Genomic DNA, 23,002 nt, shown 5'->3' with positions numbered 1-23,002 from the left:
TTCATTTAGTCAGTTGACTAATATACATAATGTATATTATAATCTATAATGTAGTAATGTAGTAATTGTGGGCGGCTGTGGCTCAGGAGGTACCAATCAGAAGGTCGGTGGGTCGATTCCCAGCTCCTCCTTGGGCAAGATACTGAATTGTGAATGTGTGTCTATGTGTTAGAAAGCACTAATTTATATAGAACAAGTGCTGTATGAATGTGTGTGAATGGGGTGAATGTGATCTGTAGTGTGAAGCGCTTTGAGTGGTCGAAAAGACTAGAAAAGCACTATATAAGTACAGTCCATTTACCATTATAATGGTTGCTATGATAATTTCTTCTTCCTGAGCCTGTGTGGGTTCTCTCCGTGTACTCCAGCTTCCTCCCACAGTCCAAAGACATGCACATTAGGTTAACTGGTGACTCTAAATTGCCAGTAGGTGTGAATGTGAGTGTGAATGGTTGTTTGTCTATATGTGTTGGACCTGAGATGGACTGGCGATCCGTACAGGGTGTACCCTGCCTCTCTCCCAATGTCAGATGGGATAGGCTCCAGCACCCCCGCGACCCTCAATGGATAAGTGCTTTAGATAATGGATGAATGAATGCTAATATAAGTACAATGTACATTTTACACAGCATGAATTTCATCAACAGTCATGATACATCACTGTTGCTCTGAGTTTCTCTTTAAACACATACTGTTCTCCCTCGCTACTTGTTTATGGTCACTTCTGCTTTGCTGTTCTTTCTCTCATTGTTATGGTTCTGTTGATGAAACCTAACACTTCCTGCAGGTGTTTTGCCATGAACATTCATCTCTCTTCTGTGTGACTTTTACTCTGCAGCTAGTTCATATTGTCTGTCGTTGGATGTGGGTGTGGAGGTCTTTCTTGGCTATGAGTGACTTCTCTATGGACTCTATAACTGTATGTTCATGTTGATGCTTTGTGAACTCTGATATTGTAATACCTGCCCTACACTGATCAGCCACAACATTAAAACCAATGACAACAGAAATGAATAACACTGATAATTTCATTACAATCCAGTGTTCTGTTGGGAAACCTTGAGCCCTGACATTCATCTGAATTGATGGATGAATATTGTCGTAACAAGGCAGGGGCCTCCCCCAGCAGGTCAGTACTCCCACCACACTACAAAAACTGCTCAGAAAAGTCTCAAGGAACACCACAAAGAGTCCAAGGTTTTGATCTGGCCTCCAAACTCCCCAGATCCCAATCAGATCCAGCATCTGTGGGACCTGCCTAATATTGTATCATGTTGCCAAAACAACTCTGACCCTTCAGGACATGGACATGGGAGACCTCTAAGGGTGTCCTGTGGTGTCTGGCACCAGGACATTGGCAGCGGATCCTTTGGGTCCAGTGGGTTGCAGGGTGGGGCCTCCATGTATCTGACTTGTTCTGGTGCATCCCACAGATAGCTACTGGATAGCACATGTACATCCCTCATTTAACAGATGTGATGCTCCTAATAGAATTAGACTCCACACAGCTATCACCTATCTGATATACCACAGCCTACCAATCTCATCTGACATTGTTTTAAACCCATGATTTACCATTTTTGTCACTTGATTCCTCACATGGTTGTCACACAAGCATTAATCAGTTTTTTTCTTTGTGGTGGTCTGCTGGGATTTGAACTTTGACCTGACAGCAGTACTAAAACACAGACTTATTACTCCTGTTACCATTTGCAATGGCATTAATCAGAAGCAGACAGCAGAGAGCTATTCAGAATCAGAGTCAGAATCGGTTTTTATTGGCCATGTATGTTGACACACACAAGGAATTTGTTCCCGACTGTTGATGTCTCTATAGCAGAAGTATCAGTAACATAAAAGATAAGTATAAAGACAAAAGTAAAATAAAACAAGATTACATAAAAAAATAAAATAGGATATGCATTCATGCTATATACAATTTTAGTTGAAGGCCTGTCATGAAATTCGTGCAAAACTATATTCTAGTTGTTAGGGTGGCAATGTAAAACAGTGCAATGAACAACAGTGTTTGAAATTTACAGGTGTTCTTGGAGAACTGTGTGCCCTTTATTCTCAAAAAATCACTGAAATGTGATTAAACGTTTTACTATTTTACAAGTTTGCCATCTATTAGGACTGTCGTAAGTTTTCTTTTGGGTACTATTATTACCATCGTGATATCATCAATATATTTACAATACATACGTTCTTTTTTATTTTGCAAAACATACAGTATGTTTTGCGGTATGCAAACTTTATTCTGAAATTCAAGCGGAAGCTGTAATGAATGTAGTTCCTGTCATAGGCACCGCGGACGGACACAGGAGATTCTGTCTGTTCATGTAGACCCAGAGATGTCGGAGTCTCCGGACGCCCGCAGTCTGCTCTCTGCTTCCTCCCAGCTCAACCTGATGGAGGTGGACGCGGTGAGAGATTCTCTACTTATTCTAATGTGTTGGCGGTGGAGGAGTCGGGGAGAATGAACTCTGTGCTGTCGCAGCAGTCTGTTTTCCCGGCGTTGTTTTCCTTCCACCAAGTGGTTCTGTACAGCCGCTGCGTTAGATCATGGTCTTACAGGATACTTTCTCCTGTGGTCCAAGGAGAACACGTTTAATAACGAACCCAACATTATCTCGACACCCCAGATGAGGCCCGTCTGCGCACGTCTGATTGTCGAAGCTGCCCGTTGTTAGCATGGATGTTTAAGGAAGACTGAGTGGAATTTTAAAGAGACATTTCTCTGCTATCAGATTTAATTGTGAGAAATGAAAAGCCACAGACTCTGGTTTTAAATGAAACCATCACTGTGGAGCTTTCAATACATCTATGAACAGATCGTCCCAAAGTCTGAACATTATCACGTGATGAAGTACCTACTCACTATGCAGCTCGGCGCTGTCAAAACAGGGTTTATTGAAATAAGAAATGTTGGTACAGCGCCTCGGACTGTGAATTAATACGCTGTTTTACTTCCAGTAATTTTCAGAAACTTAAAAGTAAAGGTAGTTTCAGTGCTGTCCGTGGTGCGTTCAGGCTCCGCTACTTCCCTTTGTGTATCACCTACTACATTCCGCAGCAGTAAACTGATTCATGGCCGTCGTTTCCTAGATATTTGGAGGATATTATACATGGGATGTAACTTTTTAAATTGGTACTTGCAGGTGCTATTATCAGTACGAATTCCACAGTTTGAGTCAACCAAAGGTGCTAAATGACTAGGACAGCATTTCCCAAAAACCTCTGTGGTCGACAGGCCAGCACCACAGGTGTTTTCACTGGTGAAGGGTCTCTTAATTGGGGAAAGGGTATACATAGACTTGCAAGCTTTAGAACACCCTCACCTTTCTCTGATGGAAACAGTGAAATTGCTACTGTTCCCCAAAATATAGAAAGATTATTGTACTTAAATAAATATTTATCTAAGAGATAATCTTACTCGCAGCACTGGCAACGATGTAGGTGTATGCGTAATGACATGGCACATTCATGGAATAGCAAGCTTGTGAAAAGAAAAAATGAATAAGTAAAAACTTACCCCCATGCTTCTTTGGCTGCATTTCTTCTGTAGTTGAATATATTTTCATTTGCTATTCTTAATTTGATTAGATCCTTATTTCTCATAGTCCCTGAAGCTGTACAACACAGGCGAAAGTCACATTTAAAAAACACATGTACTGTTCTTGGGTACACAGTGGTGTGTCAGCTCCAAAACACAATGTAACCTCTAATTCCATCATGTGTGCCCAAAAATAGTCTCAAATGTTTGAGATAAGGCAGCTTTTTATCTGTCATTTGGAAGTAACCACATGGAACACGTAGATATGTGGCATTTAATCCATCCCCAGGTCAAATGTGGTGCTGCACTTCTTTGGGTGTGTGTGGCTTGTAATTGGTTTGGAATGACACTTAATGTGGCTCACCCTCCTCACAAACATGCAAACAGAGAGTGGGTAGGAGAATGGTATAGGTGCTGCACTGGAATTGGTTGCTCTGAGTGGGTGTTAAGAGACTGTGCTTGATTGACATCTCCTTTGCTCTCTTGTTAAACATATCATGATGAGATAAGTTACACCTGTATTGTTCATATTGGTCTATGGAGTTTTCAGACATCATGTAAGATCTAACATAGTTCTGTACAGCTCCACCATGAGCCAGAACAAATAAAAACACCTGTGTAGAGGCGTGACAGTGAAAGGAGTTGTTTTGTCTCATTAGCAACTAGAAAAATGGCTCTGGCTGTTTGTACACAAGCGTTCACGCTTGTGTACAAAACATTCACGAATGTTTTTCTTGTGTGGACTGACAAGCTCTTAAGGGTGTCAGCTAGGATTGGCTACAGCCCCTCATGACCCTCAAAAATCAGCAGTATAGCTGATGGATGGATGTTTCCATGAATACAATCAAATACTCAGCTGTGATAATGTTAATCTGATCGCTGTTCAGTTCAACCACTGCATGATCTCTGTGTATATGAGAACCTGTGAAGACAAAGCAACTTTTGTCTTGCTTGTATTTTCTCATGTGTTGGTTATCGTTAAGTTGTTTAGCTAACGCTAGCTGAACTGTTACTGTTATAAACTGCTAAAGGTCAGAAGTTCTTCTTCTGGTGGTTTTGTCAGATACCATCAGCTCAGGTGCACATCGCCTCCTGGTGTGGCGGAGGACTGACCCTCATTTACATATAGCCAGGAAAATAAAGAGGGAATGCAGATTTAGATTTTTGCAGATTTATGGTTTAGCTACAACAGAGATGCATATACCAACAGTTTATTAGGAACACTTGTAGTTTGTGGTGCTGCTGAACTGTATTGCTTTATGCAGAGAGGGGTTTCAGTTATTTAGCCTAAGCTCACTGTTGTAAAGGGGTGGACAATTTAATAGGAACATGTGTCCAAATAAAAAGTGAGAAATAATTTGAAACTGTTGTTGGTTTTGTTGGCAGTTGGTTAAACTAACTAATATTGTTAGATGCCACGTGACAGTGAATGAAAGCCACCTCATCCAAATGTACAAGAGGTGGTGATAATTATAGTTATTCAACATGCTTGAGAGATAATAATTAGTCATCTGCACGTGGTTTTATATGGTGTTATGTTTGGGTATCTGTACTTTTCAAGCTACACTCCTGTCCTTCGTCTAACACTCTGATGGCTGCCCTGCAGTTTTCTCATCTGCTCCTACTGTATTAGGCTAGGGCTGTCTGCCTTGTGAAGTTTCTGCTCTTGTAAATCAAATTTTTTTGCTGTTCAAGGAATTTTTTGGAATCTTGATGTCAGCTGATCACTTTTGAATAAAACAGTGCAGGAATGGAAAAGCAGCAACAGCTGTAGTGAGTTGTTTAGATGAAGAGCTGCAGGTGACAGGTGCTGTCTGCAGTTTCTGCAAATCTTCAACAGAACAATTAACAAAGCTGTTCACTTTGCTTTCCTGTTGTATAGAAACCCAGTCAAGCCAAGGGAGCATCACATCCTTGTAGGGGACTAGTAACTGGAACAGGAAATGTCATTCAGTGGGAAATGCCAAGCTTTCACATGATTTTTGGGATTTTTAAAGTTGTCATATAAGTTCATTTTCTCTTTGTTTGCGTTAATTTGATGTAAAGGTTTGTTTGGTTTATACTGCAAATATTATCTTAACTCTTCTCATTTTTCATCAGTAATTTGTAAGCTCTGGCTGTTGATTGTAAATGAAGCCACAGCTCCATAATGTAATTGTCAGGGTTTATAAAAGAGTCTGTGTGTTATTAGCTTCATGTTTGCTTTGTAATGGATGCATTTATTCACCATGTTACTTTCAAATGTACTCATCCTCAGTACCATGGAGAGCTGACAGTATGAACTCTAAGAAGTGTGGACGTCTGTAGAAATGCTTTCAGATAAGATGGATCTGAAGATGCATATGGAAGCAGTTCTTCTTTGTTACTTTTTGAATATGTTAGGTCATGTTCATTTTCCTTATTTCACAGAAAGGAGAATATAAGGATGATCTACATTTAGTTATATATGTTTGAAAATCTGCAGTCACTATATTTTATTTAGATTTTTAGATTTTTACAGGTTGAACTTTTTTCATACTTAAGTTTAAAAAGTAAAAGAGGACTTAAGTCTTTTCTCTGGAAAAAGGGAGTAGATTAAGGCAAATTTTGACATGTGCTCAGTGGAAATAATGTCACATGAACTACACCAAAGCTTCTGCAAGGTGAACATGAGAGAACCTTGGATTAATCTTAACTTCTGAGCTTCACAGCTCTGCTCAGCTCAGGAAAAGCTCATTTGCTGCTTTCAAATACCATTGATTGGTAACCAGTCAGTTAGTTTGAATTTCTGTTGGAAGTCTTCAGTCAGTCTATACTAGGAGGATGATCACTTTAGGAGCACCTGCATAGTGGTGGTGAGCAGTTTCTCGTGTTAACTTGGGGTAACTCACATGGAGGACACCCTGCCAGTAGGACACATGAAGGAGATTGAGATATGCACATAACAAAGGAAGCACAGAGAAACAAATACTGCTTTCTTAACTCTCTGTTTTCGTTTTACTTCTGTTCTCAGATCGATGATAAGGAGTTTGACATTCCCCAAGTGGACACACCTCCCACACTGGAGAGCATCCTCAATGAGGTCAAGTACATGTTACTCTTTGACTGCTACACTACACTGTACCTACTGCATCAGACACTGCCAACAGTATACTGACAACCTCATAACAAAGTAGTTTTAGTCAGCTTTGAGAAGCTGCCCTACTTTTAGTTTAGATTTTTTCAATTCTCTGACCCAGACCTTGTGGTAACACTCAACAGTTGCTCCTCTACGCAACTGACTGACGATCAGGTTCTAGTTATTAGACCTTACCTTACCAACATTTGACCAACAGAACACCTTGGCAAGTCTTCAGCATGGAGTGGAAAGATTCTGCTTTGGGGTTGTATGACAGCCAGTGGCCAGGAAAGAGGGAAGAATGGATTCCACTGAATATCAGCAAATTCTAGATGCAAATGTCCTGCAGTCAGTCAGAACAATGATCCAGAGCAGACCTCAAAATCCACCATGAACTGCTTCAAGAAACACAAGCTGAAGCTTTTGGAATGGCTGCTACAGTCTCCTGACATGAACATCACTGTAAAACTGTGGGTAGATCAGGGTGCTGTGGACCGTCCTAGATGCCACAAACTTTTGCATACAACTGTATATAGTATCTATCTTTGTTATCCAGAATCCCCATTATTAGGCTTAGTGAAGCCAAAAAACACCCTTGTTAATACACATGTAAACTGTGAATTGTCAAACAGTAGAATTCACTTTCACATTTCACAATTTTATTTATATAGCGCCGAATCACAACAGAAGTCATCTCAAGGCACTTTTCATATAGAGCAGGTCTAGACCACACTCTTTAGATTATTATAACTACAGAGAGAGACCCAACAAATCCCACCATGAGCAGCACTAGGAGACAGTGGAGAGAAAAAACTTCCTTTTAAGAGGCAGAAACCTTGAGCAGAACCGGATTCAGGGTGGGCGGCCATCTGCCTCAACTGGTTGGGTTAAGAAGGAGAGAGAGAGGGAAAGATCAGACTCTACAGCTCCAGAGGCAGAAATACCTTCAAAAAGAGACAGAAGAGGAGACAGAGACGGAAGAGCACAATACTACAGGAAAGGGAAGATATAGAGTAAGTAACATGTATTTGAAAGACAGACAGACAGACAGACTGGGAGAAGGTTCCACAGTAGAGGAGCCTGATAACTGAAGGCTCTGCCTCTCATTCTACTGTTGGAAACTCTGGGAACCACCAGTAAACCAGCATTCTGGGAGCACAGAGTCCTGGTGGGATTGTAGGGGACTATGAGATCTTTAGGGTAAGATGGAGCCTGACCATTAAGGGCTTTGTATGTGAGGAGGAGGATTTTGAATTCTACTCTGGATTTGACTGGGAGCCAATGTAGAGAGGCTAACACAGGAGAAATATGGTCTCTTTTCCTAGTTCCTGTCAGTAATGGTGCTGCAGCATTTTGAATCAGCTGCAGAGTCTTTAGAGAGTTGTTGGGGCAGCCTGATAATAATGAATTACAGTAGTCCAGCCTGGAAGTAACAAGAAGTAGAATTGTCAACAGGTGCCCTTATTTCAGCTACAGACAGAACCTGGTCTGTATTTGAGACAGGACTTTATTTCCTTCACTGTTCTCACTTCTTCTTAAAACTAATGCTGTAACACAATAAAGTTGCACTTGTTGTGTAGACCTGTCATCGACAAGTTGGTTCTGTTCAGTTTCTGTGTGAACTTCCTTCCAAGTTACAGCATCTCCTCTTCTAAAAGAAAACTTTGTTCCCAGAGCAACCCTTTCATTTCCTTGGAGACCCATTATTTGGTTACAGGAAAAACCCTTCTGGAACTCACACTATCCACACAAAACAATATGCACTGTAGCTACACACCATCATGGTCAGAAGTCAGTACCACTAAAACATGGACCAGTCTATGCAATCAAAATCAGTACAGTTACTCCACACCTGGATGTGATGTTTTTGCCCTTTATCTTTTTGAAATGAAGTCCTGTCTGTAGAGAGCAGACACTCAATGTTGCAGTCAGAAGAACCAAGATGAAGGTCAGCAGATCTCTAGGCTCTGTAATGGAACCGTAGCAGAATTCCAGTGTCAAAGCACTGTGAGTGGGACAAGAGATGGACTGATACAAACTGCTTAGTGTCTCTTAGCAGTTACAGTGGCATCAAGCTGAGACAGAGGTGTATTGCTCTTTGAGTACCAGAGCACACCTATGATGCACATGCACATGTTCACACCTGTGATTAAGTTGTGGCTTGTTTATGTAACTGCTGTTCCAATGATGGTTAACATACATTAGTCAACCGTAACTGAACATGATCAAATGTTAGACTGACTTCAAGAATAGGTTCATCATGTGGAGAATATTACACTGATAATACCATGGGTGTAGTAGGTTGTAATTGGTGTGGCTTTAGGCAATATAGGCAAACAAACAGATTTTGGTTTGAATTATTTAATTCACTCAATGGTGCCTAGCAAAGGAAGCTGCTTTGAAATATCCCCTCTGAGGAAAAAGCTGCAGTACAGCAGAGGTCAAGCTCAAGCTCCTCTAATAAATGTAAAATGTAGCCAAGCAAGCTTTCATTTCCTGCAGGTATTGTGGATGAAGTACAAGCTGTTCAAGTTTAAAAAGCTGATTTTCTAAGGTTTCTTTGCAAATGCATCATGAATAAAGAACCTGTTAGAGGAGTAAATAATGAATGAAAAGATGTTTTGCTGTTTTTTCATCTTAAGTAGTTAATGAAAAAATAATGTAATTCACTGTGCTTCTCAAAGGCTACCAACAACTTTGAAGGTGGAATGTTAACAAATGTAAATGTGAACTTTTACCACTCCATTTTAGTGATGATTGGATCTTCAAAAGCTTAATGTACATGAATTAAATGGGTTATATGAACTGCGAATATTTTACGTCCTTCCTTACTTCTGGTGTGCTTCGGCAGCACTATGCCTATGAGCTGAAGTGTGTGTGTTTTGTTTTCATGTGTGTCCACAGCTAGAGGATGAGGAGGAACCATTTGTGTTGGAGGACACCTGCGTACTAAGCACAGACAACATGGATGCTCACTCCTGTGACACATCCTCTCTGGCCAGCTCTGACAGTGGAGACCCAGCACACCTCAAACGGTATCAATACACACACACTCACACATATACACAAACTTGTACTTGAGTCCAGCACTTGAGCAGCTGTACTTAACAACCTAAAGTATTATTTTGCTGTGTGCCTCACTGTACATGGTAATAAAATGGAAAATTTCTTCTCTCTCTCTGTGTTTGATCTGTGTGCATGTTTGCCCGTGGGGACATGTATGTGTGAAGAAAAAAGAGGACCGTGGATCTGAATGCAACAGTTCATGGGTCTGTTCTTCGGCACAGCCTGCTGAAGGGCATCTCTGCACAGATCGTCTCTGCTGCTGTGAGACACACACACACACACGCACACACCTGTGTTTAGATAGTCATCAGTTATAGTAACTCCATCTTTCTGCTCTAGTTCTGTTGAAGTTTTGGTTGCAAAACCATTTGGATGATTTGTTACAGAAGTTTTGCTTTATTTCTGCCTTCAGACTTGTTCCTTTGTTTCAGATTATATTCAAGCATAATAAACGTATATTTTGTTACATCTTTTACTCAGGACAAAGTGGATGCTGGACTGCCAACTGCTATAGTGAGTACTAGTTTGTTCAGCTATTAATCAAATTTGGTAACACCAAATTGCTGACCATGTGTACCTTCTGTATATGCCCTCATGATGCATTTTTAGCAATTTCATAATTTCAAAAGTGGCTTTATATGGGTAACATGGGAAATTAGTTGAAGGTGAAAGTGCTGCTTTTGGTATTTTGTCGTCATCAACGTGATAGTAACATGCAGACAGGAAATCTATCCAGGGGACATTACAGGTATGGGCCATAACCATCACGCTGTCTGGGTGCCCCACATTGAAGGTTTTTGCATTTATTTGAATCACTATGATAATTTCCATCAACTACAAACAATACTGTAGAGCTGTTTATGAGACACAACAATGAACAGCAGAAAGCAAGGTTAAAGATATTTTTCAAAGCTGCCTCAGCAATGACTCACTTATTTTCTCACCTGCTCAAATAGAAAGACAGATGTAAGAGAGAAACCAACAGACAATGTAAGAGTGCGCACATCTGCAAGAGGCTGTCACAGTTTATGAAAATGTAGTGCATTGAGAATACTGCCACTGCAAAAAACTTTAGAGAAAGTGGTATTATCTAGTATCACCCACAGGTGTGTCTGTGTTGGAGATCTTTGATTGTATGAGCCTTTGGAAGGAGAGTTTGACATTGGTTTCTGGGATTTCTCTGGCTTTTCCTGACTTCCTCGAATCAATCCTAAGCTGCATTTTTTTGTGTGTGTGCTCAGACAGTGTCAGGTGTAATTGCTGTGGGAACGTCTCATGGCCTGGCTCTGGTGTTTGGTGAGTCTAAACTTGATTACCCTCTGTATATGCACACAGTGATGGAAAGGATATTTTCCCATTTAAAACATTTTACAGTGCAAAGAAAACACAGCATAAGCTCATTAAGTGTAGTTACCAGTTATATTGCATTAAAATAAGTTATCATGGGCTGCTGTTATAAATTGAATTAAAGATACTTTATTGGGGATTCATGATGGATTAGAGTTTAAGACACCATACTGTGTCTTAGAGCTGGCTTAGTCAACCATGATTGGTTGAGCTGTTTGCTGTTTAGCAGTATCAGTGGTGAGCATTTCTATGTGCAACAGAATCATCTTTAATACTGAAACTACAGGACAGCAGGTCAGAAATGGTTTCATTATGCATATTTAATGATAAATGAAATGACTACTTACAGTTTGTGTTCACATAGCAGTTAGACTTACTACTGTCAGTGATTACAGCTTTGATTCTGAATGAAACTCCTGGATTTGACAAGTTCCCATTCCTACATACATATCTGACTTGTCTCAAAGCCACACACCTGGCTGTTTGCCCTCTTCAGTGTAACATAATACCAATTAGATAATTAAATTGTGTGTAAATTATGAGGAGGCAAAGGTAAGTATTTATAAACTCACTATTTAAAAATCTCTCTCGCCACATCATTCACACACTCATATTGACCACAACCTGTGCAAAATACTGTTCTGCCCTCTAGTGTCTGTCCTTCTCACACACACCTAAAACAGACTTCCTGTGTAATTCATGCAGGACACAAGCCTCCCTACAGGGTCAAGGTGATGACATTGTCAAACCACTTCATGAAATTCAGATCAGTCATCTCAGACAATTGTCCTGTTCCATCATGTTGCATCACATTTAGTGTAAAACTTTTTTAAAGTTGGGGTTGTGGAGAGTCTAATCCAGATCCCATCCAGATGTTCCTGCTACAGCAGGATCCATGCTCACATCCTCTGTCAAATGCTTGGACATTGTCCAAACATTGTAGGAGTTCCTCTAAAGAAAGCTGTGAGGCAGATTATGTTTTGTTATTGTGGAGCTAGACCTAAACCAAGTTAATGAATTTTAATTAATATAAATATTAATATTAAAAAATGTCCAGAAACAGCTCTGCATCATCTGGGTCTCACAGAACACACTAAAGGTCTAATCAGCTGAAAGAAATCTGCATTAACTCTGATTGTAAGAATTTTAGACAAATACAATTTCTACATGGCTGAATTTCATCAATAATGGACAAATGCAAAGAGGACATGACTTGACGCATACATACCAGTCTTGTTTTTTATTTGTGAGGCATCAGCTTATTAAAGCCAATTTCTAGTGTACAGTCATTTCCACACATATTGTAAGTATTTTTGGTTAATGCACACAACTTATGTGATATTTTATTAAAGTTACTGTGATCATCTGATATGGCTTACATAACAACAGTTGGATCTTCGTTCTTTTGACTTAATACATGCCAGTGTCATTGACATCCACCCTCAGGACAGCTTCACCTGAGTCTGACATGGAGGCACTGACAATAACATAATCTCCCTCATAAGAAATGCAGGAGCCATCAGCTTTTGCTCTTACAAAATTGTTTTCACTTCCATTATACATAATATCATACAAATTGTAGTCGCAGTCATTTCCTCTGTCAAAGATCCCCACAGCGAACCAGTTGGAGTAGAGATTTCGGTCGTAGGGCACGGAGAACATTACAGCCATGATGTGGCTGTAGTCATTCAGGTCAGCATTGAAAAGGTCGTAGGTGAAGACACCAACTGCACCGGTTGCAGCACCGGTGGTCTTGTTGAACAGTGCAGTGGCAGCGGAGCAGGGACCCACCATGGGTGGCAGAGGGACCTCACAGCAGCCACTCTCAGTGAACACCCTGAACACAGACACGCAATGATTCAGACAGGGCTTACAGGAATCTTCTTTTCCAAACCAGACCTTAAATTTTACATTCACAGTTTTTTGTGTCCTCTTACAAGTATGTGAATGTGAACCCAGAAGGAGTCAAAACAGTCAGTTTTCTCAAGTGCATAACAGTACTGCAGTAATGTGACATACCTATTATAATGCACAGCATGGCCAAAAGTATGCTGAGCAATTCAGCCCACCCATATGTGGTATGATAACATGTCATTTCATTTAGTTACAAGAGCCTTAGTGAGGACAGCTAGTTGCATTCTGGTTCATTTCAGAGGTGATGGGGTCTTACAGGCCAGTCAAGTTCCAATGCATCCTTCTATAGAAGAAGGGATGTGTCCTCCATCATTAAAATAGCCCTGAGAATGGATCTCTTCGTGGCCATTATGAACAGCAGGTACAATTACAGTAACCAGTACCTCTTCTAGTGAACATATGGGCATGTGAGTATTCAGATTGACTTTAACATGTAGGCCACCAAGCTGTCCCAGCAAGATACAGCAAGGAGGTAAATATGCTTGGTTAAAAGTCTGTGTGTTGTGTGTATGCACAACATATAATAAAACATACATACCACTACAAAAGTAAATCTGAAAAGAAATGGCCATTTAACTTTATCTGGGCCTTATTCAATTGTGGTTACTGACTAAATAAAAAAGCAGGACAAAGAAGTATTTGTGGCTGCTTCCTACCAAATTTTACCTCTACAGCTTGAAGACCTGTCTAAGTCAGCACTCTCACTACCTTCAGAAAAAGACAAGTAAAAAAGCAATACATTACCTTGGGTTGGCCAGAATGTAGCAGCTAGAGGTGTTGTTAATCTCAACAGAGCAGTTGCGATGAGGCATTGTGATGAGGTGTTCAGCAGTGGCAGGGGGAGAGGCTGGCTGTGAACCAGAGACAAGACAGAATCATTTCAATTAATTCAGCACCTCTGAAGGAGAGGGACAGTGAACTGTGTTTTGGTGACTGATGTAAATGTTTGTCAGAGCACAGATAGAACTAATACCAAGTAATGATGGCTGTGTTCTGCTGAGCAAGGTTATGCCACCAGCAGTGACCCGGCATATACCATGCTGGGCACTGGCAATGACTCATTTATCTGGAATTTGTATTTTAATATTATTACTTGTTTGACAAGTCCAATGTCAGTAATGATGTCCACCCCTTTAGCTGAATAACTGCACTACACCAGCAGCCTTTAGGTGATCCAGTTTCACTATATTCTGGAACATTTTGTCTGAGAACTTTGTCTTTTTTCCCCTAAGTACAATAATTGACTAATGCAGTATTCATTTCATTAATGAAAACTATTTACAGCCATCTTTTGAAGATGAGCCACTGATGAGATGAAACAATAACTGACTACATTTCTGTATAATATTGTTAATGAAATAAACTTTAATTAGAAAAAAAAGAGAATTATTATTATTATTATTATTTTTTTCAATCACATTAATCCATGGTTCTGAGTTTGAGTCAGCTTCCTAGTAGCACCTTGACCTTAATGCACCGCTAACAGTGCTGGTGCCTGGAGCTAGCAGCGCAACACAGCTTTAGGAGCTTAGCCAAGTGAGAAGGCGACTGAAAAATAAATGATAGCAACAGCCTGGCTTGGCAGAAGAGAATAGGTTGCTATTTGGACCAGCTGTTTCCGTGGACAGAAATAATGAACGCACAGTAAACAAGGTTTTTTTTCCTTAAAAGTAACTGTATCATTGTAATCATTAGTTGTCATTTTTCTGGGCTTGTTTGGTGCAGTCTTTGCCTTTTATTATACAGCAAAAGCTAATGCTGATCTACTGAATTAATTCAGGAATGACAGAGACTACACTAAAATTGTTGATGTCCAGGGTAAAAATGGACTCCAAATAAAAATTATCAACTTGACTAAATGTGAAAAATAGAAGACTACAAAAAAAATCTAAAAATAGATGACCAAATTACCAGTAGACTGATGAGGAGTGGTGTAGAAAAATTGCACAGAACTAGTAATGAAACAAAGCAGCCCACACAAGTAAAGATGAGCTAGAATCATTAATGTCTACTGTCTTAAAAGGCAGAATAGAATATGTGAATATAGGAGTACTTACCTTTTAGTGCTTTGCCGAGTTAAAATATCTAGAAGCAGTTATTTGAGCTGACAGATTGTTGGTCCAGGTTCAGGATGTGGTAGTGAAGTCACATTGTAAATGAGCTGCTCTCACAGTGGGTTTTTATTGACTTAGGTAATCAGGATCTTATGGTACCAGTTGACTCCCTCCTTATCTCCTGCCCTGTATCAGCTCCCCACTCACCGGTGTTCCCGGACCTCGTCACTGCCTTATCACCATGGCAGGATTGGATTAAACTGATTACGTCGACCCATGCTTTTGTTTGAACTTTTTTCTTTATTTGAACCTTTAAAATGGGTATCCATTATTTGTACAGGGCGTGTCGACAGGACAAGAAGGACTTCAGGATCTGCCATGTTCACAGGGTTACACTACAAAAGAGAGTATGAGGAGGAGCAATATATAGATCAAATTCATTGTCCATGAAATGCAACTGGTGCTAAGTGAACAGTAGTTGCAGTCAGATGCCCCCCTTTTGGAAAGAAACAAAACAAAACAAAATCAAGCCAACAAAAACATCAGCAATTCTATAGTACAGGGCCATGCACACAGTGAATTGGCGATTACACAATCACTGTTCAAAAAATACAGTATCTACCATGTGCAGAAGCACAAACATTAGTGTATATTAAAATGATAAAGTTGATTTGATCTGTGGATGGATGTCAGCGTACTGAATTCAATCAGTGAACTTCTAAAGAGATAAAATTTGGTTTTGTTTAAGTAATTTGAAATGAAATAAGAGTTAAGTTGGAGACAGTTGTAGTAATGTCGCAGTTTAAGTGGCAAAAGGAGTTGCAGCAATAATAATGAGAGGTAATAGGGCATTGTGTAAAGGCATTAGGTTGTGTAAAACACAGTCACATCAGTTATATGTGTAGTATTTACAGAGGCATTATCATTGCTTGAATTGGAATAGAGAATGTGCCCGAGCTCTCAACTGCCAAATAAATAAAAACTGACTCACCGCTCTGCTTTGATATGAGAAAACAAAACAACTTTATACAAGCCAAAAAAATCCCTGTTTTCTGTAAAATAGGGGAAGTTGTAGATTTTTTCCCTCCTTTTTCTTTGTCCTTATTTATTTATTTTACATCACATATCTTGGCTCTCATAGGGTTGAGTCTAGAAAATTCTCTTGTGTGTTTACTTAAATATGTTTACATAATTTTTTTTACAGCTTTACAAAGTTAGAGTTGGAACATCGACCAATGAAATATTATTTTTCATTAAATGTACCAGGTACAAAAACGTTTGCAAATAAGCAGTCCACTCAATTAAAAATCTAAATGTTCTTACTCTGCTGACATCTTATCAGGCAGAGCTGTTCCAGGAGATGAGTCACCTTTTGGATAAGTTCTGTGAGTCTGACCATTGGGGATGAAATATGTGTCATCATGGATCTCATCCTAGAGGTGTGTCTAGAGGTGCGTTTCAGGGCTGGCTTAATCTTTTCAGCCTGCTGGACCAGGATAAGCAGGTCATCATGGATTCCTCATTTGACCTGTCACAGGTTAAGGGATTGTCTGGAGACACTGTTACCTCCATGCAGTAGACTAGCAACCTGAGGAAAGAAGAACGGGGAGGCATTTGACCTCTGCCTCTCACTGAAGGCGGCATCTGGTCAGCCACTGCCATCCCACCCAGGATTTTCAGCTAGGGCAGCGAGAGGGCCCTAGCTAGATTCAAGGTACCAGAGTGGTACCAGAGTGGCTGCCAACCCATGCCCCTGCCGCATTGAACTGCTCCTTCTGCTTGCTGGAGGAAAAGAAGAGACAATCGACTTAGGAGCTGTGGTTAGTGGAAACTTGGAGAGACTCAAAGAGATTCCTGCTCTGAGCCTCTCTGTAACAGATCAGCATCTTCCTACCACCCATACAGGAGAAAAATTTTGGACAGTGTCCCATTCAGAGCTGTGTAATGACCCACCATATTCATTCCGTGTACTGTTGTGGAAAGGCACACTTTCCTCCTGTGTTGCTCCAAGACGGTGCCCTGGGCACCTTAGTTGTCAAAGCGAAAAGACTGGCGCCACATGCACAGTTCAACCTGAGTGTTGACTTGTGCAAATTCAGATTGCACACACATGTCCTGTTCTGCTCAATTCAGCCAGGGAATTGGTTCCCATCAGTAGATCTGCATAACAATATACAGTATGTGTCATACTCCGCCATTTGAGCTGTCATTTGCCCAAGGGTATTCAGCAAGTGTGTTGAAGCAGCTCTGAACCCTGTTCAAGCCTCAGGTCGTAGAAAGGAAAAAAAAAAAAAACAGTTTCATTTTGAGCATTTCTGCCTCAAGATTGAGTGGAAATATTTTGCCAACAACTCTCTGTTTCAGAGGGGGAACTCAGTCTTGCTGACAGCCTGTCTGCATCTGACAGGGCTCATGGCCTTTGGTGATTTCCGTCATTCCTCAGGGGTTGCTGAGTATGTGGGATTTCCAGCTCTGGGTGTCCTCCTGTACATATGACGTCAGCCCCATTGGGACTGGATGCTTATTGCTCTGGTACTGATCAGAGTGAGGGAGCAGCGACTGTGTGTGATTCTGATAGCCCTGCTTTGGCCAGCAGACCATGGATATGGAGTTATGTGACTCTTCATGGTAAACCTTGGCCACTGCGCAAGAACTTAGTGTCACAGCTGCACGGGCAGATTTTTATCCACACCCCTGAGCATTTGGCTGACTTTGAATATAACTGGGGTTTGCCCCTGACAGTGATTGAAACTGTTCCGAGTGCAAGGGCACCATCTACATGCCCATTGTATGATGGCAAGTGGGGTGTGTTTTAGAAATGGTGTGAAACTGGGGACATTATTTCCTCCAGTGCTCTGTTCTGAAAGTATTATACCTCCTGCAGGATTTACTGGACGATGGTAAGGCCTTTTCCACAAAGGTCTATTTGGCTGCTATCTCAGCCTGTCGTGTGGGTTTTGGTAATGGGCCCATTGGTCAGCATTCCTTGATGATAAGAAGGTTTATAATAGAGAGGGCCTGCTGGCTGCACCCTGTGTATAAGCCTTTAGTTCCTTTGTGGTATTGCCCACAGTTTTAGATGCACTGTCAGTGTTGTCCTTTGAGCCTCTGGAGAGTGCTGATTTAAAAGTCCTTTCACTCTGTCAACCATCCCATTGCTGGCTCTGACATAGCAAGATGGTTGCAAGATGGCTATGGGAAGGAAGGTGATTAATTAATTAATTATTATGATAATTATTAATTATTATTTATTATTATTATTAAATGTAGTGAATTACAGCTGGGTCTCATATCTTAGTAATACACTTGACCATCATGTTTGTTGAGGCTTTCCTTGTTAATCTCATTGGTGATAAGCCTGGTTGGGACCTGAAGAATGTGGAGCCACCTCTGTCACTGGCACTCCAACCGAAAAAACATGGACACCTCTGTTGGTGCACATCTTTGTGATCTGGCAGGTGACGTGTCTGGTCACACAATAAAATATTTTGTTATTGTGTCAAAAAGTTAGACATTTAGTTAAATTATTGTTTTCATGCAGCCATAGGCAGTATATTTTCAGGTTGTCCGTCTGTCCCATTCTCGTGAACACAATATCTCAGTAATGCTTTGAGGGAATCTCTTAAATTTGGTACCAACATTCACTTGGATTCAAGGATAAACTGATTAAATTGGTGATCAAAGGTCAAGATCACTGTACCTTTGCAGAACAGGTTTTTGGCCTGAATACTGATACTTGCGATACCTTAGGAACGCCTGCAGGGAATCCCTTCAAATTTGGTAAAAATATTCACTTGGACTAAAAGATGAAATTGATAAATTTTGGTGGTCAGGGTCGGGGTCACTGTGACCGCATAAAACACATTGTTAGCCATAACCCATGAAGTCACATACTAATTGCAAATTGACATACAGCCGTGAAATGGTATTCTTAGCAGCGGCAGGACGTGCATTTCACACCTAGGCCTTCACTGGTGTCCTACCCGAATTAACCCACCTCTTAATACTGTCATTATGATGTCATGGCTATAGAAACCATCCACAATATACAGAAACACAGTATAACAGATCTTTGCATCGCAGACAGACATGTCATGTAACTAATGAACTAAAACTTATGCGAGTGGGCAGACTCGACTTTCAGCGTTAGCCTCCATAGAAAAGGAGTTATTGTTGGAACCGAGATGCACAGATAACCTCTGTAACAGAGTCACTGAGTCACAGAGTCCTCCTCCTTCAGCTGTTGTCGGTTTAAAAAACATCAATTAAATCTATACTGTTTGTCTGTTTGTTAATGTTTTAGCTTGCACCGGTAGCTATAGAGTATGCGGTTTGCTAGCTCTGACCAGTATGCTCTCTGGCTGTCCAATCAAATAACATGAAAATGGCAACGTCATGTTAGGCCTGCTAGATGGCCCCTGGTCTCTCCAGCTCGAAATCTGATTGGTTAAAGGGTCCACAAGGCAACAGTTTCATCGACAGCCCAGTAGTTTTCTAGTTTTTTCCTTTTTTTGCATTGTCTTTCAAAACAATATGTTTAAGCACACATATTACAGGTATTAATTGATTATGATTAAGCAATAACATAAACTAGATCCGGTACATATTGTACTAGATTTACCTTTACTTGCTGAATGCTGAACTGTGGATGATAGAGCCTCATCCTTATCTCTGGGTCCATCACTAATTAAAGTTCCTAGGAAAATACAGTCATTCAGAATGTCCTAATGCAAATAAATATAACAAAACAAAAAAATATATATATATATATATTTTATACTGTGAATTTTGTGACCAAGTTAAAAAATGTTCTTTATTCCTGGCAACTTTTATTAGCCAAGGTTAGTGACCACCCCTGGCCACTCGTTGGTCCAGCCCATGGTCTCTTAACATAACTGTTAATTTTATAGTTTGGCTTTGTTTTGTGAAAAAGCTTCTTAAAGAGTCTTCAGAATGGTTAAATGTTTTCCGAAATATATGAATATATGAATAATATATCAAAGTTTTATAGTGTTATTGTAATTTCCTGTGGAAAACATGAAAATATGCAAAGAGCTGCTGGTCTTGACAGATATAAAATGATTGAGTTTCAGCTCTTACTGTGATGTTGTTTGGGGTTTGACCGGGGCTGAGGTTTCAGCAGTGCTGATCCATGTCTCTTTATATTGCTGACATAACGATGCCTGGGCAGGAAAAGGTATGAACATCACTGTCAGATGGTTCACTCATGCTTGATATTGTTCATTTTATGTTCAACCTGACTGGCTCTGAGACGTCACTGCTCATAACCTTTTTTTTGGCTGCGCTGCTTTGGTGCATGCTTTGTTGTTTGATTGGGTTATTTGCAATTAGCAGTTTTTTCATTTGGTTCCAGTGTGTTGTGTTTTTGGTACTGATGTGCTGTTTGATTCTGTTTTTCCACTGTTAAGTCTGAGGACTGGGAAAAAAGTTTCTCTCTCTTTTTTTGAATTCATTTTAAAATCCACACCTTTTCTAGGTCTGTACCACTGTTTCAGCAATTAATTTTCCTCTTCATCTTCCTCTCCAGATACCAACCAGGCCCTGCGACTCTGTCTGGGTACCAAGACAACTGGGGCAGAGTTTGGAGCTGTCTCTGCCCTCAGCATCAACCAGGATTGTTCACGACTTCTCTGTGGGTTTGCCAAAGGACAGGTACTGTATGCAATATATTCAGACACGCAAATACGCAATCACAGGCTTGTTGACTTAGCTTTGATTAGAGTTGAAAAAAAAACTTGACAGGGTGGAGACAGGACACTGACGAGCCTAACAGCAGCTGGTTAAAATTTAACAGGGTATGTGCTGATGGTTTGAATGCAGTATGTGTTGTTCTGTAGCAGGCTGTCCTGATGGGGATCAGTGGTGCTCTGAGAGGGTTGATTGCTTTAACTGAAAATCTTAGGTTGTTGTCCAGATAACTGATACTTCTCTTAGTTTGACAATGAAATGCTAGTGTAGTGTAGCTTGTGACAATACGCTACTGCGCATATGGTTTTTTCAAGAAATTATTTAACATGAAAACTTACTGTATGCTGTATGCACTTGTTATGTACATGACATTATCCATCTTTACACTTGTTTTTTAAATGGCTACACCAGAGCCTGGATAAATGGAACTAAAGAACACAAAGTTGGGCAGGTTAAGTTTCTTTATATGGCTCTTTTGTGCAATTTATTATTTTTTCTTTTTGGTTATGTTGTCTGTCATGTACCTCATGTGCAAGTAAGAGGTTTGACCAAAGAGTTCAGAGACAGTGTCTATAACAAGCAAAAACCATACCTGATTCAAAATTGGCTGCCACCCCCTTCAAAAATACTCATATTGTGCAGAAGTACATTATGGCTACACAATTAATCGAATATTAATGTCATTCACAATTTTGGCTTTCCACAAATAAATGAACGTGATCGACTGCAAAACTGACATTTTAAACTCATCTCCATATCAAACCAAGTGCCTCCTAAACAACCAGCTACCTGCCACTGTGCACCCACCCAGCAGGTCAGAGTAGAAGAGTAACAACAGAGAGCAAGTGGTCAAAAATCAAATGCCTTGAGCAGAGGAGAAGAGCTAGGCCCTGGAAACTGATCATCATCTGGTGTTTGGAAGTGTTAAGGATTTAGTGCAGATTGATGTTAGACAAGAACAAATCATATGCAAAGAGTACACGAGATTGTGTCTGTGTTGTAAAGCAAAACAAATAATTTGTTCAACCATGTGAAAAAACACCATAAACTGCAGTGGAATGACTGAAATGAAGGCCAAGAAGAATAATATTTCCAGCTTTACCTCGCTGAATCCCTGACACTGAACAGCAGTGCACTGTTGTTTTAATTTTGATCAGAAAGGTTTGGTACAGTTTTATTTATATTTTAATTCTGGAGGATGCACTGTTATTACGGACCGGTCTTATTTTGATGCAAAGATGTACACATTAGCAGGAAAGTGGCACAACATGGAAGTGAAAGCAGTGCCCTGTTTATTTAAATCTGAACATGCAATAAAAGTGTCCTTAAAGCCAGTGAATAATTGTGATTAAAAAAAATCATGATCTCAATATTGTGATGATAATTTTGGCCATAACCATACAGTCCTGCGATACACTGCTTCAGGCTATCTACCTGCTCTCCCAGTTTTAAGAGGCACCTGCTGATGGGAGGTAATATCAGGAAGAGTATTATGTAGTGGCATGTCCCTTCTGGCATATATCGAGATACATATGTTACAGCACTTCAATCATAAATGATTTGACCCATTTTTTGCTCTGCCACTTCGTTTGATTTCCTCTAACTGTTTTTATCAGGTGCCAGGTTTTGTTTTGGGCATTAAAAGCACTGGATTACCCCGAGGTGGTAGAGGGTGGTCAGTTGATACAGTAGAATGTTGGTATTCACTTTAGTCTTTACAGCTCAACACCTTTATGTATATTGAGTTTTTCATCTTTAATGTATGTATGTATGTGCAAAAATATATATTTATTGTGAAGCAAAGCTCCACTCAACATTTCCTTGGCCAGTAAATGGAAATTCAACAGACTCATGCTTTTCCTCACAGTATTTGCAGCAGTGATATAATTCTGTATGTGTAAAAAATCATCAACTAAATATGCAAACACAGTCAACAGCAGTATTTATTTAAGTGACTGAAATTGATTGATTACCATTGTTGTGTTAACTTTACATCCTGAGCAGCCTTTCTTTGTCTGTCTGTCTGCATGATTAGATTACAATGTGGGATCTAGCCAATGGGAAACTTCTGAGAACTATCACTGATGCCCACCCTCCAGGAACAGCTATACTGCATGTGAAGGTACGGTGTAGTGGCAACAGTCAACACTCTCTGCTCTAAAAAGACCTTTCCCAAACAACAAAAACAAACTTACTGTGTCATACAGAATAAATAAAAACATAATGGTCCTGGTGTTATGTGGGTTGGATCACTGATTA

At 40.2% G+C, this 23,002-nt stretch overlaps 2 protein-coding genes across 2 annotated transcripts in view; one reads left to right on the top strand and one right to left on the bottom strand.

Annotated features, from left to right (window-relative positions):
• Positions 1 to 2,269: 2,269 nt before the first annotated feature.
• Positions 2,270 to 23,002, top strand: part of vps8 (VPS8 subunit of CORVET complex) — a gene marked incomplete in the record, with an annotated part of 65,536 nt that continues 44,803 nt past the window's right edge. Inside the window, 8 exon segments of the mRNA XM_051076442.1 lie at positions 2,270 to 2,426; positions 6,549 to 6,617; positions 9,558 to 9,688; positions 9,884 to 9,980; positions 10,200 to 10,232; positions 10,961 to 11,015; positions 20,583 to 20,707; positions 22,779 to 22,865. Coding sequence (XP_050932399.1) covers positions 2,355 to 2,426; positions 6,549 to 6,617; positions 9,558 to 9,688; positions 9,884 to 9,980; positions 10,200 to 10,232; positions 10,961 to 11,015; positions 20,583 to 20,707; positions 22,779 to 22,865 — 669 coding nt within the window.
• Positions 11,033 to 15,181, bottom strand: LOC108894841 (DELTA-sagatoxin-Srs1a-like). The gene is made up of 3 exons (XM_018693460.2): positions 15,038 to 15,181; positions 13,725 to 13,831; positions 11,033 to 12,903 (listed from the first exon to the last, which is right to left on the bottom strand). Exons 2-3 carry the CDS (start codon positions 13,790 to 13,792, stop codon positions 12,477 to 12,479), a joined length of 495 nt encoding a protein of 164 aa, XP_018548976.1. The 5' UTR covers positions 13,793 to 13,831; positions 15,038 to 15,181; the 3' UTR covers positions 11,033 to 12,476.

Source organism: Lates calcarifer, linkage group LG16_LG22, assembly GCF_001640805.2.
Source record: "Lates calcarifer isolate ASB-BC8 linkage group LG16_LG22, TLL_Latcal_v3, whole genome shotgun sequence".
Classification (NCBI taxonomy): domain Eukaryota; kingdom Metazoa; phylum Chordata; class Actinopteri; family Centropomidae; genus Lates; species Lates calcarifer.
The sequence above is the reverse complement of the archived record's forward strand: the minus strand, read 5'-3'. Positions and strand labels throughout refer to the sequence as shown.